At 49.8% G+C, this 21,850-nt stretch overlaps 8 protein-coding genes across 8 annotated transcripts; 5 read left to right on the forward strand and 3 right to left on the reverse strand.

Moving 5' to 3' along the window:
- Positions 1–990: 990 nt before the first annotated feature.
- PC9H_011518 (uncharacterized protein) lies at positions 991–2,858 on the forward strand (the record flags this gene model as incomplete). Its single annotated transcript, XM_036781002.1, has 6 exons — positions 991–1,570; positions 1,619–1,692; positions 1,742–2,089; positions 2,139–2,513; positions 2,578–2,658; positions 2,712–2,858. 6 exons carry the CDS (start codon positions 991–993, stop codon positions 2,856–2,858), a joined length of 1,605 nt encoding a protein of 534 aa, XP_036626857.1.
- Positions 2,859–4,837: 1,979 nt separating this feature from the next.
- PC9H_011519 (uncharacterized protein) lies at positions 4,838–6,290 on the forward strand (the record flags this gene model as incomplete). Its single annotated transcript, XM_036781003.1, has 5 exons — positions 4,838–5,050; positions 5,109–5,283; positions 5,342–5,380; positions 5,431–5,486; positions 5,541–6,290. The coding sequence occupies 5 exons, from the start codon at positions 4,838–4,840 to the stop codon at positions 6,288–6,290; spliced, it is 1,233 nt and encodes a 410-aa protein (XP_036626858.1).
- A 1,214-nt stretch (positions 6,291–7,504) lies between these two features.
- On the forward strand, positions 7,505–8,828 carry PC9H_011520 (uncharacterized protein; the record flags this gene model as incomplete). Its single annotated transcript, XM_036781004.1, has 3 exons — positions 7,505–7,934; positions 7,999–8,055; positions 8,110–8,828. The coding sequence occupies 3 exons, from the start codon at positions 7,505–7,507 to the stop codon at positions 8,826–8,828; spliced, it is 1,206 nt and encodes a 401-aa protein (XP_036626859.1).
- Positions 8,829–9,359: 531 nt separating this feature from the next.
- Positions 9,360–10,133, forward strand: PC9H_011521 (uncharacterized protein; the record flags this gene model as incomplete). Its single annotated transcript, XM_036781005.1, has 5 exons — positions 9,360–9,515; positions 9,576–9,635; positions 9,684–9,734; positions 9,785–9,822; positions 9,887–10,133. The coding sequence occupies 5 exons, from the start codon at positions 9,360–9,362 to the stop codon at positions 10,131–10,133; spliced, it is 552 nt and encodes a 183-aa protein (XP_036626860.1).
- A 789-nt stretch (positions 10,134–10,922) lies between these two features.
- Positions 10,923–13,165, forward strand: PC9H_011522 (uncharacterized protein; the record flags this gene model as incomplete). Its single annotated transcript, XM_036781006.1, has 12 exons — positions 10,923–11,045; positions 11,100–11,505; positions 11,565–11,687; positions 11,756–11,863; positions 11,914–11,930; positions 11,991–12,199; positions 12,247–12,299; positions 12,353–12,462; positions 12,517–12,802; positions 12,856–12,881; positions 12,931–13,053; positions 13,115–13,165. The coding sequence occupies 12 exons, from the start codon at positions 10,923–10,925 to the stop codon at positions 13,163–13,165; spliced, it is 1,635 nt and encodes a 544-aa protein (XP_036626861.1).
- Positions 13,166–13,580: 415 nt separating this feature from the next.
- PC9H_011523 (uncharacterized protein) lies at positions 13,581–15,484 on the reverse strand (the record flags this gene model as incomplete). Its single annotated transcript, XM_036781007.1, has 6 exons — positions 13,581–14,142; positions 14,197–14,276; positions 14,340–14,616; positions 14,670–14,767; positions 14,818–14,827; positions 14,880–15,484. 6 exons carry the CDS (start codon positions 15,482–15,484, stop codon positions 13,581–13,583), a joined length of 1,632 nt encoding a protein of 543 aa, XP_036626862.1.
- Positions 15,485–15,980: 496 nt separating this feature from the next.
- PC9H_011524 (uncharacterized protein) lies at positions 15,981–19,431 on the reverse strand (the record flags this gene model as incomplete). The annotated part of the gene is made up of 20 exons (XM_036781008.1): positions 15,981–16,098; positions 16,150–16,174; positions 16,223–16,280; positions 16,327–16,354; positions 16,405–16,467; positions 16,518–16,621; positions 16,681–16,720; positions 16,775–16,790; positions 16,844–16,855; positions 16,907–16,940; positions 16,992–17,041; positions 17,089–17,114; positions 17,169–17,194; positions 17,245–17,262; positions 17,318–17,327; positions 17,378–17,476; positions 17,532–17,545; positions 17,601–17,679; positions 18,857–18,983; positions 19,017–19,431. The coding sequence occupies 20 exons, from the start codon at positions 19,429–19,431 to the stop codon at positions 15,981–15,983; spliced, it is 1,362 nt and encodes a 453-aa protein (XP_036626863.1).
- A 400-nt stretch (positions 19,432–19,831) lies between these two features.
- Positions 19,832–21,330, reverse strand: QCR2 (ubiquinol-cytochrome c reductase core subunit 1; the record flags this gene model as incomplete). The annotated part of the gene is made up of 5 exons (XM_036781009.1): positions 19,832–19,921; positions 19,974–20,051; positions 20,112–20,901; positions 20,952–21,073; positions 21,127–21,330. The coding sequence occupies 5 exons, from the start codon at positions 21,328–21,330 to the stop codon at positions 19,832–19,834; spliced, it is 1,284 nt and encodes a 427-aa protein (XP_036626864.1).
- Between the last annotated feature and the right edge of the window lie 520 nt (positions 21,331–21,850).

The raw sequence follows: 21,850 nt of genomic DNA on the forward strand, positions 1-21,850 counted from the left end.
TTTCCCATTCTGGTTGACTGTGTCCGGGTAAGGGTCCTGAGCAGCAGCCGGAGGTATTTGGATACGCGCCGAGGATACGCTAGGATAAGCAGCATTGCAAAAATTGCTCGTGGCCACGACCGTTCCCGCGCTGGTGCTCATATTCATGGAACCGCGGATTTCGTACGCCCGTACCGGTCTGCTTACAGTCGCAGTGGTTATCCACCGCACACAGGGCCTTGGAGAGTGTCGGATGTAAATTAAGAATGTGCGCGCGCGATATAAGCAAATCGCACCTAGTAGAAGCCATAAAGGCGTGCGCGTGAGCCAAAGGTCCCGTTCCGTTGACTTTCAATTTGCGAATGGTTGTCTCGAATCGTTGAGCGCGAGAGAAAGTCAAAGGGATAGCCTCCGTGGTCGTTGAGAGATGCTAAGCGCCAGCAGAGAGCCCAGAGACAATGCGGTACTGCGTAGAGTTCCAGAAATTTCGACGTGTCTCAAGATCTCAAGGCACATGATCGCAAGCTGCAAGAGGGCGAGCAAACGGAGATACATCCAAAAGAGGTCAGAAATGGTCTCGCCAGCCAATCAGCGAGCTCCTTTGTCTCCGTGGGAAAAAATGCATGCTTTTTCTTATATAGACTAGCCGTTGACCCGTGCTTTGCACGCAGTGAAGGCACCTCATCGCCCGGCCTGCGGCCGGGCTCATTCGGTGCCCATTTTGGAGGCAACCAATGGCTAGGTCCTTCGGCCCGTGAGAAAGTGCGCAGATGATTTCTATTGTAGATCAAGCCCGAGATGACCGGTTTGTCTTTGTCTTTATCCCGTGGGAAAAAAGGCCGTCTTTTATAATATAGATATAATTCTATAAATATATGGATCACATTCGGTGACAAAGCAGGAGACCGTGACCAGTTGGAGTTATTGCTCCCGACAACATTGGCCCAGCACAATGTGGGTACGTCTGCCAGGCCGCATTGCAGCCATCGTCCTTCCTTGTCCTCAACTCCCATGAGGGTTCGACCGTCGCTCGTCTCTGTTCCCCCAGAAGTGCTGGAGCACATCGCCTTCCTTACTGCAACAGACGAGTTCTTGGGCCCACCGTCTGCAATCATTCCGCTGCTGTCCACCAATAAACGTCTTAACTCGTGCTTATCGATAAAGTCGAACACTCTTCTGTACTCACGTATCTTCGCGGCAAAGTTTGATGTATCGCCCCCTTTACGCCGCCTTCGATGTAGGCAGCCGTCTGCCGCTGCCTTGACTGAGGAGTTGCAGCGCCGATGTTACTATTTGAAGCGCATGCGAGCACGAGTAGATTCAACGGTTAATCCCTTCGCAAAAGATCGGGGTGGGGATGAAATCCTGCAGTCCTTGCTGTGGACTGCGTATCTTATGATGTTGGAAAATGATGGAAAGAACGAACGACAACTGCGAGATTATGCTCAAATCGATGTTTGGCTGCGAGAATTCTGGTTTGACGACCACGGCGCGTCGTGTGCGAAGTCATCTATACGGATGGATCAATGGCCTCCGAATAACGACAAGACGTCCCTAGGCATGTGGTTATTCTGGTTCCTACTCAAACCTGGTGAGCCGATACATACATTGTATGATCAAGTCCTTATGCTATCCCCAGACGAATATATGGACGACGAACACTCCTGGGATGTTGTAAATACTTTGAAAATCTTTGCGCTTGGAGCGCACCAGGTAGACTTTACCCATTCTTGACTCTAATCCTAAGGTGACATCAGTCCAGTACCAACTTACCTCCCCGAGCTGGGTCGATTTCGTCCCAGACTCGCATCAAAGCCGCTCGACCAGAACGATGCATTACCTGGGCTCGCTCCCTCTCCTCCCCGCGCCCCTGGCAGCTCCGGCTATTCTCGCGTTCCTAACTCTCGTCAATAAAGTATTGGGTTCACCAACAACCATGAGCTATTCAGTAATAACATCGCCGTCGCTTTCCGGTATCCCCTCCAAGAGCCTGGAGTGGGAGTGTGAATGGGGCCGTTGCCTCAGCCTTGGTCATGCAGAATACGATAGATTTCTCACGGCTTCATACAAGCCCGGTAGTATCGAGGGCATATGGGAAGGAATGTTCACTGTACGTGTTCATTTTGTTCCGCCGCTGCTTCACCCTGACCCCATGCTAGTATACCGAATTTACCGCATATGCCGCATTGTTATCAGGGGCTCCTCCGCCGGTGTTACAGAAGAGCATGGTTGTTCGACATCGACAAACATGGAAGCTCCGCGAGTATCACCTTCTCTCTACGGAATCTTCTAGCTTCAGCTCTGGGATTTATGTTGACGCAGACAACATCCACCCTTTACCCGCAGGAGACCCTTTGAAATCCTACTTTCCCACTGGTACCCATATCAGCGAACACTCTGGGAGAATAGAAGTGAGAGAGCCGCACAGCCAAGACGTAGTCGTTTATCGAAGAGCAACATCTGTCGTGACTGATGGGAATAACCAAAGTGCCTGCGGTACCCCATGTGTTCTAGACGTCATAATCACTGGAGAGGTCAGCCGTCCCGCGATATCACAAAAATGGTGCTCTGATGGCTTATCCCGTTACCACTTTTCAGGGTCACTCGGCATGGGGACAATTCAGTCTGGTAGGACGCGTTAGACCTTGTGATGGCTTCATCAGCCTATGTAAAGAATACGTGAGTTTTAACAATCTTTTGATTGTGAATAGTTCAAACGACCCAGATTAAAGGTCGATGGTGATCGGGGAAAGTGGCTATATAGAGGATACCTTGTGGGAGCGGCTAACGGAAATCTCGCTGGTCGTTGGCGAGATACGCTGAGCCCGGCCGAGGTGCCAGGATACGAGGGTTGCTTCACGATGAGTAGAAGGCGGTGATTATTATGTAGGTCTTTCTCTCGTTATCTGTTTCTCGCGATCTGTATATTTCGAGCCTTTTATCATCAACAAGGAGCTCCGGTGACAGAGATGGCTACTGGGCTAACCCATGGCCAGGATCAGTGTGAAAATCCAGCTCATTCAAGCCAACCATTATTTCCGCCTTCTCCAAGCAATACATATCGGGATAATGTCGATCCTCCGAGTAACAATGGATCTGCTCATACGGTGGTCACGCGTCGTGGTCTACCGCTTGGACCGCCTGTTAGAGCTGCGGGTTCAGAAGTACGTGCTTACCCCTTTTTATCAATGATCGATCTACTATCTTCCCTCCACGAAGAACGCAAGGCGTATATTTTTGTAGCAGGAATGATTTGCTCCGCGGTGTTGATTGTTAGGACTGCAGTGAAGAATAGATTAAGGGTTCGAAAACATCACAGATTACAAGGTGGTAAGCTAGGGGAGATTAAGTTGGTCGGTTGTATCTTGATGCCAGGATATGAGAGGCCGAAAATAAATCATTAGATACGGTTCGGTAGGCCTTCGATGATAGCCTGAATATGGGGGGTGGATAACGAGAGTAATAATAGATGGATCAAATGTGGCGGAAGCAGTATGCGTGGGCTAGAGCACGAGGGACATTAAGCTGGATTTGGAGTGCTATTGTTTGGAGACGCGCTACGGTGTTACGAGGTCCAAAGAGATTGCCGGACGGCGAACAGTAGGGTGTTCAGCTTGGTAGGTACGAGCAGGTATACCAGCCTGGGAAGGTTGTCCGCAGCGAGCGGCGGGTCTGCGAGAGGACTTTGTGACCATATAGTTCGCTTATAGATTCCCAGCAGCGACGAATGCCTTCCTAGATTCGTAATAGTGCAGCGCAACAGCGACCAGTACAGTTGGTCCGCGGACCAGCATCGTCTTGGTGTTCAATTATTGAGGGGGAATAATGTATAGGGGGGATGCGTCAGAGGCCGGGCCGCAAGTTGTTTATTCTATAGGTCGTCGTGGCCAGAGCTACCGTTCGTACGATCACTTCGAGTTGATACCCAGAAAGCCTCCGTGCCGCGGTAAAGATGAGCCAGAGAACATACTGTCGACGGTGTGTCATCTTGCTTGACATGGCGGGCAGAGGGCCTGCGTGGGTGGTCCAGCCTGAATAACTTGCTGTGGACAGAGGGTCGCCGAATAAGCAGGTCCGCAAACCTTCACTTTTTGATAGTAGAAGATGTTGCAACGAGGGCACTGAACTTTCTTGACGAGACACATCGTTAAGGGAATCGAGGCAGGCTGAAATATATCACTTACTATGCTTTATTGGTGCGTCAACGAGGCTTGAAGTACTGCTCGTGCTGCTATAGTGCTGCTCGCCGTCGGAGAGCGGCGACCAAACTCGCCTCAAGGGCGGACTCCATGACTGTCGCCTAATAAACTAAGTAAACAGGATTCATCGCGCCGACCCTCGAGCTGAGGATAATAAGGACAAACCAGAGGACCGGCTTTCTGTTGAGATAAATGGGTTAAGGTCTTACACTTCCAAATGGGTGCATGCGCCTCCCTCGCAGCCTCTCCATAGCATTGAGAGCAAGTAATGGTCATAAGACTGACCGAGACTGAACGTAGGTCCCCAGTTGACGCCTTGCCGTTGGGGTATGCACAGGGTACCATACAACTCCCGTGCAAGCCGAACTGCTAAAAGGGGAGTCGAAATCGCGTTATTGTTGGACGTGCGGAAACTTCAACAATTCTAACCCTGAGCGCATCTGTTTCGCTGTCTCGCTAGTCTTTTGACTTTAAAGTGACTTGCCGTTGGACACGATCCACCATCTTCCAGCGTTCAACGGTTCCGACTTCACCTTCTGCCTCTGTACCGCCAACTTTCAAGCGCTGGAGCGCTAGGGAGCCATTGCGAATCGACCACGTGAAGCTTCCAGCTTTCGACTCAACGGACCCACAAGGACCTACTAATCGCTGAGTAACCAATGGGCTTAAGATCAAATTCTATTCCTCGGTCAATCATCGCCCTCATAGGTGGCCGAAATGAACCTGGGATACGCACCTACCTCCTCTACAAAGATGGCGAGTTGCTGGTGGTGGAGGCCCCTCCTTCGACGATAAGCCAAGATGGCGACTACGATCAAATGCATGATATGGAATGCTGGGAGAAGGAGTATGACTACACACTGGAAAAGATTGTAATGGATCGGCACAATATGGGGCTGTGGATAGTTGCTGACAATCTCTTTTCCTTAGCAAACGGCCGCCAGAACGATCGATTTTGGACGGACAAATTGGGCGTACACGATCTTACAACCTGACGGTGGATGTCGAATAGTTCACAGGAATCGGCCAACATTCAAGGTAACATATCCTACTTGGGCCCCTGTGGTTGACGAGAGTGACATAGAAATCACGAAGTGGATCAGTGGTATGTTGCCATTATTAGCCTTAATCTCTGCGCGAGACGGCCAACATGTGTCCTATAGCTGAAGAAAGACTCGGCATTTGGAAAGGCCAGGAAGTTGGTCTGTGTGACTTCTTGGTTTACTTAACCCCTCTGACCCTGTTCCTGTAGATCTATTGATGGGATGGGACGATCGACGCCTCAAAGAGATAGAGCAAACGATGAGGGTACAGTGAGCTGTCAAATGTCGGGCGACTAATATGCCTGATGGAGATCAACAGGCGTACCGATTGTTACAGGGGTTGGATCTGACTTTCGAGGTGCTTGCTCATGTCGCTCGAGACGGTCAAGTGGTAGGTGTCGTGATGGAGCCCGCCATCGGTAGAATGGTCGAACACTGTGATCGGGCACAAGTGTTCGAAGCCATTGCGAGAGTCGAAAGCCGAGGTTTGCTCTACGGATCGATCCACCAGAGCAACATCATGATATCAGGTGGAAAGGTCCGACTGACAAACATCGCGACAACTCGCCTGCTCACTCCAGAGGAGAAGCAGTACCATTGGACTGCCCTGCGGCTGATGTTCGACTCTCTGAGGGGTGGCGTAAACTTCATGACCCCTCCCCGCACATGGCCGCAGCAACTACAGTACATCCCAAGCCCGTTAGCGCCAGAACGGCCTCGATCCTCCTTCGTCAAGATATGGTTTGTGGGTACCAACACGTTGCTTTTCCCGGAGGAGTCTCGCAAAAAGCGAACGAGAACAGAAAAGAGGCTTACATCGGGCCGTAGGCCACAGGAACCTGTTGATGAACATGCAATTGGCGTTACCTCCATGCACTCTGTCAGTGCCCGCCTATTCGAGCGAGACCACACAAAATACCCCTATTCGCGCACTCTCGTTTCTCGACGTATCACCGACGACCGCAAGCAGTGGGGTTCTGAAAGCGCCCTTCGTCTACCCCTTCTACCCTCTTATGATAGCGACACGACTTGCGAGGAGGAGGACCGTTGCATTGAGATTGGTTCATGATTTGCCCCTATCATAACGATTATAGGATGCTTAGCACATTCTTCGTAGGTTTCGACGTCACGAGTATAGATACATTGAGGCAGGGCTACTAGTAGCATTATACAGGGGGTGCATTGAGTATTGGTATAAATATGTGTCCGTCCATTTCTAGGTGTGGGGATTGTGTTTGTGGATTAAGATTAAGATGGTATTTGCCTGAGAGTGATTATACTTGACGAGTAATATACCATTAGGGTGGTCGAAGGGTAATATAGGACCATCGGAGGGATGATTCGGTGAGCGGCGCTGTAATGTGTCTTGCTCTGGTCGCGATAGACCTGGTAGATCCCTCAGGGTGCCATTAGGGGGTATAGGCGACGATGGATTTCAAAGGTATGGTGAGGGCACATTGTGATCAGCTCTGAAGAGAATTTAAGCGTAAATACGGGAGATTCTAGTAGGTATGTAGACTAACTCACCTTGCAATCAACGGGGGCCTCCGCAATTTGGACATACGCGTTGTCTCGGAGGGCCATCTTGGATAACTTGATTAGGACATGTTGCATGCGAGTATTGAGGTTTGCATGGCGATAATTTGAAGTAGAAATAGGACGAGCATGAAGGACAGATCGCTTTCTGTAGGACACACATATCAGCAAGGCAACACATTATTCAACTTCGAGCCACTTACTGTCTTATACCGTAGGACTCGAGGGCGTTTGACCTTATTGATGATTGAGCCCCCTTTGCTACCTTTTCATAGCTCCGTGGTACATGGTCTCTCTTAGACGATCACGAAACCCAAAGCCTCATTAGAGGAGGGCCCGTAGCTATGTGTTCCGTGCTGGTGGGCGCCAGACGCTCAATTCCGGTCGAATCGTTTCCTATCATAGTTTGTGGGGCGCTCCGCGAGCCTGCCTAGGCGACTCGGATTGGGTCTTGGACTCGCACTGGAATCGCATGTGCGACAAATGTGCGATGCTTGTTACGCCCATAAAAAATCTGGGATGTAACCTGATGGGATACGGTATAATCATTAACTGTGTTGATCCCTAGAGTCCTTGATTGGGATTCGCACAGTATTTGAGGAAGTAGATATTTCATCGCGTTTTGGCTTCGGCACTGTGACGGATTGGGAAATGAGTGGCGCACGGCGCTTATTTTGAGTAAGTTCAGGAAAAGTTGATCAGTTTGGGTAGAAAATCTCGCTTTGGACCCACAATCATTGCCAATCGATGGCAGTAGACGCTATTCCTCCCCATGTAACAGCATACGTTGGCGGAGAGAACGATTTGGACTGCTGTCTCTACGCCCTATGGCGAGACGGCCAGTTGCTTGTTCTTCAAGCCCCACCTGTTCTTTCTGCTCACGAGGATCCTACGAGCTTCGACACAGCTTCGAGAGAGCGGTCAACCTCTGAATTTCGCTTTGGCCTGGAGAAAATTGCCGCCTTGGTCCATAAACTTGATTTCAACCGAGCTAATTGGGCTTATCTTGCGACGAGGACTGACGGGTCCTTCAATGTGATCTACAAGAATAAGCCACTACACCCCATGATTTCTCCCGGCAATCTTTTGGCTCCTCTCGTCGAGGAAGCCGAAATAATTACCACCAAGTTCATTTCTTGCGAGCAAAGACAAGGTTTGTGGAATGGGACAGAAGTTGGTACGTACGATTTGTTTATTCCGTTATCTCGTGGAGGAACTCTGATGCCGAAACCTAAAACTAGACATCATGATTGGGTGGAATGACCAGTGGATGAAATTAGTGGAACGTGAAATAGAGGGTAAGAACTCTTAGACTCAGTTCCCTTCGTTATTGACCTCATCATGATCTCAAGGGCATCGGTGTCTTAGAGGGCTTGATTTGACCTTTGAGGTCCTAGGGCATGTAACCCGCGACGGACAAATCATCGGAATTATGACAGAATCCGCCACCGGTAGAATGGTCGAATACCCCGATCGCGCTGCTGTATACGATGCGATCACCAAGGTGCAAAGCCGTGGTCTGGTGTATTCCGTACAAGAGAGCAACATCATGATCGTTGACGGAAAAGTACGGCTCCTATCACTCGCCTCCATCCGCAAGATACGATCCGGTGAAGAACATGCAACAACAGTCAATCGATTTCACTGGGACGCGCTCCGGAAGCTGTTTGAGAAATTGTTCCAGTATCCCAACTTCATGCCACCTCTTCAATGCATTCGACAACAAACCATAAAAATTCTCGCCCCTGTACCCCCATTGTACAAACCTCTTGCAACAAACCTAGCGTCGAATCCGCTATTCAAGATATTCGTTTTTGCTAGTGCTTCTAGCTCCCTCGTTCGCAAGGGGTCAGCTAGACAACCGATTACGTCCCGCGCGCTGGAACACTATCATACATCCCATGCGCAACAGCATGGCCAACGGTCTCTAACTCACTCTCGTCGCCATGATATAACACCATATACCCGGCACGCGCCGCGTTCTCGTCACCATCCCCCTTCAGTTGGCCTACTACTCAGGTCTCCAGCGAGTGATACCTCGTCGGAGACCGACAGCTGTGTTTCTCTGTAACAACAAGGATGTCGCATAAATATTTTGTATATATATTAGGTAACTACTAGACATTTGTGTACAAGTAGGTGGGATTTTCGACGTTGAAGCTTGATCTGTTTGGAGAATACTTATGGGTCTTCAGTACTATGATATGTGGGTCCGTCGAGTGATGTAGACTATACACGAAAGATGGTACCCTCAGGAGAATCATATTCCGAGTCTTCAGGTCGATTAGATCACAGCGTTCTCGATGAGTGCATCCGGTGTTGCCGGATTCTCGATTCCGGTGTAATCAGGTGTAGCCACGAGTTCTGTGCAGGGGGTACTGAGCCGGGCATCGGCCGAGGTGCTCTTTGAGTAGTTCGAAGGCGCCACACTTGGACTATATAGGGGTTGGAAGCTAAAGATAACCGGATTAGCGCTGAGTGTCCCCGGATAGGCAGGTCCCTGATCACCGTCTTGATCATAATCGACTCGCTTGGCAGGCTTTTCGGAGTCTCAGCAACACCCCACTTGCTGAGAGAACAGGATCAAACAGCCCCGACCACCATGATGATGAACGCCCTATTGTTTACCGCAATTCTGCTCAGCATTTTTCACTCCTTTACTTTGGCTGCTCCTCGAACCCTGGGATCCACCAGTCTTCACCGCCGTACCGACCCATTTTTCCCGGAAGAACCGCCCTCATGCCCCAAATGTGCACAGGTAGTCCATTCGAGGGCCATCTACACTGATTCCAGGCGAACTGAGGGTGTCTCAATGTAGGATTACCCCAGCATCAATTCCTGTGCTCAAGCTGCTCCAGTGCTGGCTAATTTCACCAACGTGAGCCTGGTAGAATCCAATGCCGAGGGATTTTACTAAAATGCGTAGATCATCTTCAATCCCGGAGCTTTCATTGATGTGATCAAGTGCGCTTGCGCCGTATGTTCTTAACAGCAGTCACCGAGCTCTGTGACCTACGACATTCATAGGATACATTTCAAGCGGCCTTTCCACAGTGCGTGGACTGGTGCGTACATCGTGGCTTAGATGTGCCTTTTCACCGCTGACTATGGACATTGGTCACTATACAGTTTCATAAGAACAAACCAAACGGACGTACTCGATACCCCGGATCTCCCGAGCGTTTTGGATGGCATGCGTACCATCTGTGGCATGTCGAGCAGCATCCTGGGCAATGTATCTGGGGCAAATGGTGAATTAACCTCGGCCAGCCCGACTCCGACGCCAACAGCTGTGCCTTCAAACAGCGCCATCGAATCTTATCTGGTGAACCTCTTATACGTTCTGCCTATACCCCTTGGTTTGCTGGTGCTGTGATTTCTTGGGTGCTGTGAAGAAGGGAGTTCTTTATTTTAATTATTTTCTCGGATCATTATTATCTTTTGGTTAACGACTTGACGTATAGCTAAACGACCTGTAACGACACTAATGACTTCACGAAATGTTCACTGTTGTGTTTGACTGACGAAAGCTTGGCGATCACAGTTCATTTTCATCCCAATCAATGTTTGAACCTACTTTCGTCTCTTCGCGGTGTCATGGTGAGTGGTCTCCAACGTGCCACGCGTGACCCCTCTGAATCAAGTCTATACATAGGATGTAGTAGGTGTAAGTGTTTTACCGACCATCAATTCCTGCCCCTCGGGCCGCTGCTGTTGTAAATGCCAACGATACCTGAAATATCGATTTCAGGCGTGGTCCTGCCAGACTCGCATCGACCACCGCTAGTGGAATGTGAGCCGAGTCGGGACACAGGATCACGCTCTCACCGTTGTTCGCCATTCTGCCAGCATTACACGCTTCCCAGGGGGTTGCTTCCATCTAATAGAAGACATTTGCCCAGAAAGCGAAAGAGTACGATGTTTCCTTATCAATACGTTTTCTCTCCTATAACAGTGGCTACTCTGTGATAGTATCATAGGTGTAACTGGAACAAAGTGCTTCTCAGTTCATCACCTGTGCCATGCGGCACACTCGCCACCGTCAGCGAAAGCAGGTACACTCTCGATAAGCTCCTACTTCTCGTTGCGTCCCCTTTGGCGGTATCGCTACGCTTGGAGCGTATAAGTATTATGTGGCAGAGTTGACCTCCCAACTCATCTAGCCATGCCTCCTTCAGTCACCATCATCAGCCACACGACCGCTTCTGTCCCTAGGCCCCATATCCTCTATTCCATTCAAGTCAACATCGATGGCAAACGTAGAGTTGTAGATAAGCGTTACTCAGAGGTAGGAATAGTGTGGATCCTCGATGTTCTCTGGTTGACAATAGCGAAACCATAGTTCGTACAGCTCCATGATTCGCTTCACGACCCGTTCACACTCCCACCCAAACGTTTCCTCGTCACTACGTTCATCCCATCAGCGTGGGTGGACGACGCCCTCGTTGCGGAACGCAAGACGGGATTAGCGAGCTGGCTTCGCGACCTATTGTCCTCCGATGACTTCAAAGACAATTCTGCCCTTCTCGCATTCCTCACGCCTGATGCGTCGGCCACTCCTAGACATTTTAGCTTGGAGGACGTCCTTCCCTCAACGCTCTCTCGCAAAGCGGGAATCAAGTTTACACCCGAAGACGAAGTTGACACTATGGCGACTCCCATAGCTGCTGCATATTACCCAGATTGGTCTGCAGGCAGTAACCCACCCGAGAAGATCGATTTCTCGAAGTTTGACATCCTCTTCTTCGGTGCGTCTCGCCCCAAACTAGGAGCCTCAAGGAGTGCCTAACATGCTGTGATTCTTAAGCATTTGCCATGCCGAACTCTTCATCTACCTTGACCTGGGACTCAGGCGCTCAAGATATTCTCCGCAGATTAGTTACAAGTGCACGAAACAGCGGAAAGGGAACGAAGATTGTGCTTTCTGTTGGTAAGAATATTATAGTCATAATCCTAACTTACCAAACCAGCTGTTTACTATTCATTATATCCTCTCAGGTGGTTGGGGTGGTAGCACATGGTTCTCTCAAGCCATGAGCAGCTCGGCGAACCGCACCACGTTCAAGAACTCGCTTACAAGCGCGGTTAATTCATTTGGTCTTGATGGTAAATTGTTACTCTACGTCTTGAGACGCCTGAGCTGAAAATCGAAACAGGCGTTGACATCGACTGGGTACCATTGTGCAACTTTTGTCGATCTGTTACAAATATTAATGGCCTTGATCACTGATAGGAATACCCGAATTCGACCGGCGCGGGCAACCCACATTCCAGCGCTGATGCAGCAAATCTCCTTAGTTTCTTCCAGACATTAAGAGGTGCCCTTGGCGCCTCGAAGATTCTTTCGGCAGCGGTACCACACCTTCCCTGGCTCGGTGCAAACGGGCAGCCGTTAACGAACGTTTCGTCGTACGCGGCGCAGCTGACCTACGTGAACATCATGTAAGTAGCATGGTTGATCTCGTGGAGTTAGCTGAGTTTGCTTGTAGGAATTATGATGTCTGGGGTGCATCATCCAACCCAGGCCCCAACGCTCCTCTGGGTACGCTAGATCAGTCTTTGGAAGTATCCTCCTGTCATTGACCTCATGTTAAGGTAACCTGTGCGGCACATCTAGCCAGCCTCAGGCAAGTGCCCAAGCCGCGCTAGCCCAATGGAAGAATGCGGGGTTCCCTGCGAACAAACTACTCCTTGGGCTTCCCCTCGTGAGTATCATCATCACCGCAACGTTTGATATCTACTGAGTGTCCATGAAATAGTACGGATACGTGTCACAAAGCACACGAACGGGACTGTCAGGTAGCTTGATGCCATCGGAAGATATGCTTCTCCTTCAAGAAGCGAATAGTCCCGCAGACGCATCGAAGCGAGAGTTCTTGAACGGTGCACATGCACGACCCAAGGAGCAGAAGGTTTCGGTCGAGGCTAGCGGTGACTTGAATGGTTGGTTTGGCCAACAAATTCCATTCAACTCTTTGGTGGCCTCTGGTGCACTTGTGAAGAAGTCGGACGGTACTTACGGACAAGGGGCTGGTTATACCATGGGTGAGATTCGCTTACCTGATCCGCCAATATAAACTATATCCTTTGTCCCTTAGCCTGGGATGATTGCAGCGACACTCCGGTATGACTTTCCCCTCTTTCGCAGGGCGGGTTCTGACATGCACCTCTAGTTCTTGTACAACGTCTCCCGCCGTACCGTCGTTACGTATGATGATACGTGGAGTTTGGGAGATAAGGCTCTCTTTGCGAAGCAGAACGGAATGGCAGGCTGTTTCACGTGGTCTCTAGATCAGGTAAGTCATAGTTATACTCCAAATATTCATAATAGAGCGAGGCTCGACCGTCTCTCCCCAGGACGATGGCGTAACCTTGCAGAATGTCATTCGCAAGAACCTTGGAAAGTGAAGACTATACTATATCAGCACCCACGAATCTCTACCACGATAGTCACGACCTTATGGTATTTACTCATTCTTACCACGAGAACACTTTTCATTTTGTCGATGTCGCGCCCGATTGGAGAAGCAATGGGCGTCCGAATTGCATGGTATAGGTTCACAAATAGCGCAAAGTGTGAAAAAGCAAGGTGACAGCGAGCGATATACATGACCACGAGAAGGCCTTCGGGCCGTCGTTTGCGAGGGTCGTTGGAGAAGCGGGGTCCGCACTTGAGCCCACATCACTGCAGCACAAGGTCATGAGATCAGGTTCACACTGAGGACAGGAGGAATTGATCGGCAATTGTCATTGTGAATTTATTCATCAACGCGACCAACACACGTTCATGAAGAACCCAATTCAGAAAGCCAGGACAATCGGCTTACCTCCTCGTTATCACCCAAGCACCACTACCAATAGCTTCGAATGTAAACCCGCTATTATTGGTATTCGTCCTGGCGGCGCTATCAAAGACCTGGGCGATCCGTACGCCCGATCCCACACCACCCGGTAGGGTTGATAATCCAACCGACACTTCTGCATTGTTCATATTCGTGGCAACGACGAGCGTCTCCTTTCCAACAGTCCATAAACCGATATCTACGCGATTCAGAGTGGTCCGCTGGAAGGACGCAATGGGGTTGAATATGAACGGCGTCATCTTGGGTAACGCGAGGGCTAGCAAGGATGCAGAAGCCTTGATGTCTGCGGGAGTGGGATCATCCCATGGAACGATACCGAGGCCGCCATGATTGACACCAAGGAGTGATTGCACAATGAATTCTTTGCCAGTGGGCAAGCGTTTCCAGTATGTTTCCAGTCCAAAAGCTTGAGGCACCGTCCATACAGCCTTCATCCTGTCCCACCCATTGACAAACAAGCGATCTGCAAATTCATCCATCCGTCGAGAAATATCTTCAAATTCTCCTTGGCAATTATCGCATCTGGAAGGGTACTATATTGGGTATGTGGCACAACACAGTCAAGTTTGCGCTCACCCGCAATCGCCATAGTCTGGGGTACAAGGTGTATGCCATTGAGAAGAGAACGTTACGTTATTGCCGATCATGTAGGTATCCTGTAGATGGTGATCTGTCAGTCAGTCTATTCGGTACTTAGCAACTTGGTCAAGGGTCCATACCTGCATGACAATGTCTGCTCCCGACGTATACGCAGTGAACTCGAAATTTTCGCAGTTGAGCACGAGTGAGACAGGGTGGTACCCTATCCCCCCTGTCTTAGCTGCAGAGGAAGAGGGGCCACCGTCGAGGGAGGTGATCAGGTCGTACGAGTCTGCTGTTGCCGAAAGAGGGTCAGATGTTCCGTCGGGCTCGTCTGCGGTATACCACAAGAGCAAGTTTGGCCGAGACTTGATGTCGTTAACTTGAGCAGTAACGGAGGTTCCATTCATGTATGTACTATTGATGGCAAGATCAGCAGATTTTACACCAATGACCATACTGAAGCTTACCCCCGCATATCATACATTAGGTAGAGTCCAACTTCTTGCATGCGGTCTAGAACGGCCTTCAACGCATCAGGGCTGCTGAACGTTGGAACTGGGTGGACCTGAAGGTGTAAGCGCGACTGCCACGGAATGAGCTAGTTTCGACACATACAATGGTGAAGCTGATTTATGTTATGTCAGGAGGAGGAAGACTTCTTGGAATGATGTGCGTACCCCTGTGCCTTTAATTCATTCAGTACACTCAAGTTCTTGGCTAGATAGCTATCGAATTGCGTGTAGAAACCAATTGGGAAGACGGGGGCAAAGTCACCACCTTTCCCGTTAGCTGGACGGGCAAGAAGTGCTCCGGTTCGTAGATCCATTTTGGTGACTGACCCTATCCCGGCAGGAGGGTCGGGTAGGAACGTCAAAGCGCCACTGGCGTGAAAGGTTTGCGCTGGGGAAGAGTCGAGAGTAGCAGTACATGACAAGTTGTACGGACTCGCTTGTGGTTTGAGTGACTTCAGCGAAAAAGACAAAGCGTGCTTAGTAGCATTCAGAGGGACGATGCCCGAAGCAAGAGTCCTTCCATCGATGGCCACTGTCACTCTCAACGAAGAGCCAGACGTGGATGTAATCGGAGCTGAGTTTGGAAGTTGCGCGAAGCGGACTGGTGTATCGATGAGAATCGCATTAACGGCGAATTCATCTCTCGAATCTACGTCAGCTGGCAAGTAAGGGCGGATGGCAGGGGCGCATCGGAGGGATAGAAACGGCGTTGCTGAGGAGGGTGGGACAGGGAATTGACCGCCCGGAGGAACAATTGGTGATGTTGACATGTAATTCTTGTTACACCTGGTGCACGCCGCAGGTATTCGTTGCAAGCCGACAGATTAAATCAGTCAGAACTCACCATGTTTGAGCATTCGTCCCCGAAATCGAGTAGAGCAGGCAAACCGCCGTTAGGCAAGAAACTGAGCTCCACAACATAGCAAGGATTGAAGGGGCCCCTAGGGGATGCGACGTCGAAGGCCGTGGTAGCTTCTATCTTATATGAACAGACCATGCATGACTGCTGCTCGACACGCGCAAGAGAACAACAGAAGCAGAGGATACACATGACGGACCAGGTGGAGAGGCCCAATGGCAGAGCGTCAGCGGGTTTCGCACACGATTCGGATACACATAAAAACAAGTAGATCATCCATTTACAATCACTGATACCCACGAGAAGTCAGATGGCGCTGATATATGATGCAGACGCGGACATCAGTGTCCACGATGTTCCATGAAGTTCCCACAATGATATCTTTGTTGAGTAGCGTTAGATAAGATTCAGACCGCGGAATAACGACTCTCTGCAGTGCGGGCGAAACGAATTTGAATGTCGCTAGGGGAGTTAATTGAATGGCTCGGGTCGAGTTCATCCCGCAGCGATTTTCGGGCGTTGAGCCTGAAATAGGAGGCATTAGGGGTACCAAAGGCTCAGGAATGGGATACTTACAAGGCGTAGTAGGAATTGACGTATACTAAACGTTGGGTGAGCTCACGCTAAAATGGGGATAGACAGTACTTACGTCGCGTCCCCGAGAATTCTACACACAAAAACAAAAGGGTGTCGGGTCGAGCAGAAAACTATCAGAAGTCATTAGATGGATAAACAGGTGAAGATGCCGCTCACAATAAGGAGATACACGAGCTTCATAAGACTAAAGGACCACGCTCAGCGGAGCTCTGGATAAACAGATAGAAAACACACCTCGTTAAAACACCAGTACTGACTATGTATGTAACCAACGTCGCAACGACACGGTCCATTCGACTTGGTGGGTATTTTTAGCAGATATGAGATGACGAACAATGTACGCCTACCTCGGGAGGTCAACCTTCTGTGACCACAGAAGGAAGAACATTGTGGTCGCGATAGACATATCAACGAGCAAAGGTACAAGACATCCCAGAAACAATATCACCCACTACAACACAGAAAAAGCCATTAAGAAAAGATACATTGATGTGCTGAGAGAGCACTGACGGCAAATGAGGGAGGGATGAGGATGGACTGCAGTTTTTCTCTGCAACGATAGTTCAGTGAGGATCCAAAGGGCCAGACACTGAGGATAGCTCACAGCTCGACTAAAAATACTGCGAGAGGGCCTAATCAAACGAACAACTTTAGAAGAAACAGTCCCGCTTACCAACGCCGGCAGCTAGAAGGGATCTTGAATAATGGGCAAACTTATAAGTAACTGATGACGTACCGAGGCCTACTAGGACGATTACAACCAACCCTATCTAAAATAAGTGAGAAGCATTCTCAGTGAGAGAATGTGCAAGACGACGTACCATCACAACCCTGACAATCCATGTAGGGAGGCGCAGCGAGTTCGTGACTGCTAGGGTTGAGTCCGGCAACTCCAGTTCTCCAGTATGCGTGACTTACGGCGCCATATTCTCCATAAGTACAGACTTGGAACGGTATCAATTGCCTTGCTGTCATAACGCGCCACATAGATAACTGACCTCTGTACGATCCATATTACCAATACCTGCGCCAAGGGTCAGTAACCCCACTCAGCACGGAACCAAGATAACTGACATGCGCGACGCCGAAAGGCTGGCGGTCAGCACTGCGTAAGCCTCGACATTGCAGAATTCCGGGAGCAACATACTTTAATGCTCCTGAGATACTTGTTAGCGACTGCATGATTTCCAGTTAAGACACAACTCACCATATCAATGTTTGCAGCGACGAAAGATCCCCGAACCGAAAGATGAGATAGAAGTACATTGCGTGAATGCCGAACACTATGTTCGCCGTGTCAAGTAGGCTAAGCAGATCATCAGTTGAAACTGAGTTGCCGGGGAAGGGGACGATGTACACACAATAATAGGACAACCTTTTATCGAAGTGTTAGCGGTATCGACCGTGATATCTGATGATACAAGACGTACCCATCCTTTCTGCACCTTAGTGTCGTTGGGGTACTTGAGAAAGTACTGGTACGCTTGCAGGATGGTGATCCCGTACAGCCTAGTGAGCTTCGTTAGAAGACAGCGTCACTTCGAAAGGAATAGACTTGCGTGGTGCCAAACAGCAAACCAATGAATGCTGCGCCCAGAGTATCATGGATTCCGGGGGAAGACGACATGGTGGCTATCCTTGTCTCCTGTAGAACGAAGCGACTTAGATGCGAGCATGATATATTTCAGGCTCCTTCCCACGAGGCACGTCTTCTGAACACGATGTACAACAAGGTCCATCAATCCTTCCCAATACTTCCGTACGGGGAACTGGGCACGTCGTCGCGGGGAAAGTAATTCCGCCCACGTCTTGCTGCCGGGCGCGTTCGATCAAATGAGCAAACCTGTGCATCATGAGAGGTGTCGACCGTGCCTTTGGTTGTACTTCTACTAGGAAGTGAACTAGATGGTCGAATGCAGAATTCAAAAAATGACTGGAGCACGTAACGATGGGTGGCTGTGCAACTGGTCGTCTTGGTCATTTCATTCTCAGAAGTACCACCGCGCAAGACGGTGATGTCTTAGCCAAAGAACACGGAGCATATGCTGACTGGAATTGACTAGCTAATAATAAAAATTAGAAAGACGCGTATGTATATAGTAGCTGCACTGGGTATCGATAGAAACCCTTCACAATCACCCCAGACTGATGATGAGACTTCATAAGGAGTTTCCTCTATCTTACACTACCGAAATAGGTCAATTTTGCTGAGAAGCATCGGGGTATAGCCCAGTTCTGTAGAGTAGACGTGAGAATGTACGATGCTATTAATAGATGAATGGAACGAACATAACATCTATAATGACTTGGGCTTGAGGGCCGATGCTAGCAGCACGGCATGTACGAGACCGTTGAAGACTGGAGCATACTCAACACTCGGGCCACATGTATTTGGGTCATGTTCAGAATTCCCAATTGCAACTATCTGAACTTTGGTGCTTCATACCTTGTTTTGTGGCATCTTGCACTGCATAAGGGATGTTGGCAACTATTGTAGGCCATCCCCACACTAATTACTCTCTCTCTCAAGCTGCTGCAAATTGGGCCTCATCGCCCAACCTACGGTTGGCCTCATTCGGCCCCTGGTTAGTTTTGGGTGCCCTCTTTTTGCCCTTTGCTATCAGGGGCTATCAAGGGGGCTCACATGACCACTGACTCGTAGCGTCTGGCGATGTCAGGCGCTCACTCCAGCCAATCAGAAGAGAAAGAGCTTTTTTTCGAGCAAATAAAGACAAGCATCCAGACAGCCAATAGCGGGCTGTGAAATCCCAGCCGAACCAATGAGATCGCTGTTCCTAGCTCCTCGTTGGACCCTGTCCCAAAGTTTCAGAGCACTTCATACTAACGAGCCTCCATTCCATTCCGGTCTCGTAACCAATTCCCCGACGAAAGTGAAGGCTGTCCCAAGCCTCGTGAAGATGAAAGGGCGCCAAAGGCTGCCTCGTAATCTTTGGGACTTTTTGATGGGCGAGCAGTCGTATTCTCGGTAGAATGGCTATCCGGCACAGTCGGTAATGGTCTGGCCGAATGTCTGAATAGTGACCCCAGCTGAAAGGGTTTAGAGGGTTTTGTCTTCGGAGTAGGCATCGATGAAGACAGTTGCCCAGCACCCATCCCGTATGTCGACTGCAGGGCACCAAAGGCTGCGGAGTAATCCTTCCGAGCTACCGAGGAGCGAAGAGGTATTGTGCTCGACGCGGATGATGTGGTTAATTGCAGAGAGCTCGTAGAAGGGGATGATGTAACACTAGACTTCGACATTGTTGTATTATGAGAGCGAGTGAACGAAGGAATACTATGTGAGTTGTTGATGTGGACCATACATTGAAGCTTTGCCATTTTATAAGGATCGAGAGGTGCACAGTTGCGGTGCATAGTTTCTCCTCAGAGCTGCGGAAGCGAACCAAACATAGTCATGATGAATCAACATCGACCGATGATCAAGGAGATCGTGCGTTGCAGTAGGAAACGCAAAAACCCCGTCCGTCGAGTCATGGGCATCATCCAATCGTGTAGTGCGAGGTTCAACCGCAGTTGCTGGACAAGCAGCTTACCATATTGCTTGTGTTTGTAAGCATCCGAGCTCGCGGCCCCAGGGTTTCAGCTAGGTATTAAGAGTGTATATATTGCGCCGAAAACTCATCTACTAGCACAATGCTTTTTAAAGCCCTAATTCGTCAGCGTATGGCAAAGCGCGGACATCACCGATAGCAACATATGTTGGCTTGGATGCAATCAATGACGAGGCCAACTGTGATACGACAGTGAGATATTGTTTGAACGAAATCTTTGAACAGTCTTACCTTTGATACTCCGGCCCCGTTGACCTTATCCAAAGATGCGAAAGTGGCGTCGAGAGAAGCCTCTGAGCCACTCAAGATCTATGGGGAAGAAATTCATCAATCTCGGAAGATTTGTCTTCGTGATGAAACGATAGATACCTTAGAGCCCACTAAAGCGGCCAAACCTTCTCTACTGTCGACAGCGCTGGCAGCGGCGAACTTTGCCTTCGCAACTGCTCTCTTGATATCATCAGCCTTGAGGCCACCAGCGCTGGTAGCATCCTTCAAGGCTTTAATGGCGATCTTCCCAGCTTCCGTAACGCCCGAAGGGGTAGAACTCTGAATGAGGTAGCCAAAGAGAGTGGCGTCAGAGTAAGGAAGGTATACCGATTGTACACTCGAGCCGTGAGGGATTGATGCTGCGATAGGCGAGAGTCCTTTTGACCATTTAACGGAGCTCTGCGTCGAGAGGTGTGCAGCAAGAGTAGCAAGCTCTGGGGTAGGAGCACCTGCGGCGCCAAACCCAACGAACACCGTTTGCGCGCCCGAGTGGGCTTCCAAACGTGTCTCCCCGCCGAAATACGAAGAAGCGGTGGTGGTCGGGGCGCTAGAAGTGGAGGCCGAGGCTAAAGCCTTTTCCACCAACTTCGCGAGGGACGATTGATCAATACCAGAACCAATGACAGCGATATTGCCTTTGGAAAATGCCGATGCCGCGTATGATTTAATGTCGGAGGCAGTAATGCTGCTATGTGGTGAAGCAAATAGGGATGATCCAAGGCCGGAACGGAAGGCAAGTGCATGGGCGACCTCAATAGCATGAGTGCTTGGATCGGAAGTGGCGGCATGGGATTCACTCTCAACGACAGGTTGGACGTATTCTTCAAACTCGTGACGGGTAAACTTGCCGGAAGTTATGAACGACGTGAGGACATCGACGAAGAATTCCCTATGGCGGGTCAACGGACATGTTGAATTGACGTGCAAGAGTTTACTTACTCGTCACCACGAAGGAATTCTGCCGTCAAAGCGAGGTGCTCGCGCGAGTGCGACGCGGAGAGGACACCGCCGTACAACTCACTCTCCCGAATGGTCCCGAGGGCCGTCCTCTTCGCTGTGCTCTACAGACAACAAAGTGAGAAGAACTAGATGTATTACACGCACCCACACTCACCTTGAAAGCAAAGTTTTTCAGCGCATGAGCCACACCAGGCTTCGTTTCATAGCGACTTCCGGCCTTAACCACAACGGTAACAGCGGCGGTAGGTTGGCTCGGGTCGACTGCAGCGACTTTCAGACCAGCGGTGTCGATTGCAGTGGCGTACGAGCGCGCTATGCGCGAAATGCTGCGGGCTGCCGACGCTTTTGAAGCAAGCATCACGAAGGTTGCGGGAGACGATGAGCAGAAACTTGTAGTATATTTCGTCTAACTCCGACTTGAATTGCTTCAATTCCCGGGAAGTCCCGTGCTAACGGACTGGTAAGGTCCATTTCTTACCGTGGGAAATCTATGTCCCACTATTATTTAAAACAAAAACACGTATTTACTTCTTGGATGATTCGACCACCGTTGCTTGTGGACAAAGCGTCGTCTTGAAGATTATGCCTCACCGTCTTCACGAAAAGACGTACCCCAAGGGAGAAGGTGGGTTACCACAGGATCCTATACTCATAAGACTCATCCATAGCGCCACTGTAATCTGCAAACGCGTTCAAATTCGTTGATGGTTTCAACGCGCTCAACACTGAACAGACGTTCAATGAATGTATAGTGAGGGATAAGAAGAAGTGATTAGGATAGTGTCCGTTAGTGGCACCATTAACCATACCCATGTCAAGTCGTGAGTGTTTCCATTTTGACGTCTTCAGCGCTCAATCGCTCATGTGCCCATCTTTCC

This window comes from Pleurotus ostreatus (genome assembly GCF_014466165.1).
Source record: "Pleurotus ostreatus strain PC9 chromosome Unknown scaffold_9, whole genome shotgun sequence".
Classification (NCBI taxonomy): domain Eukaryota; kingdom Fungi; phylum Basidiomycota; class Agaricomycetes; order Agaricales; family Pleurotaceae; genus Pleurotus; species Pleurotus ostreatus.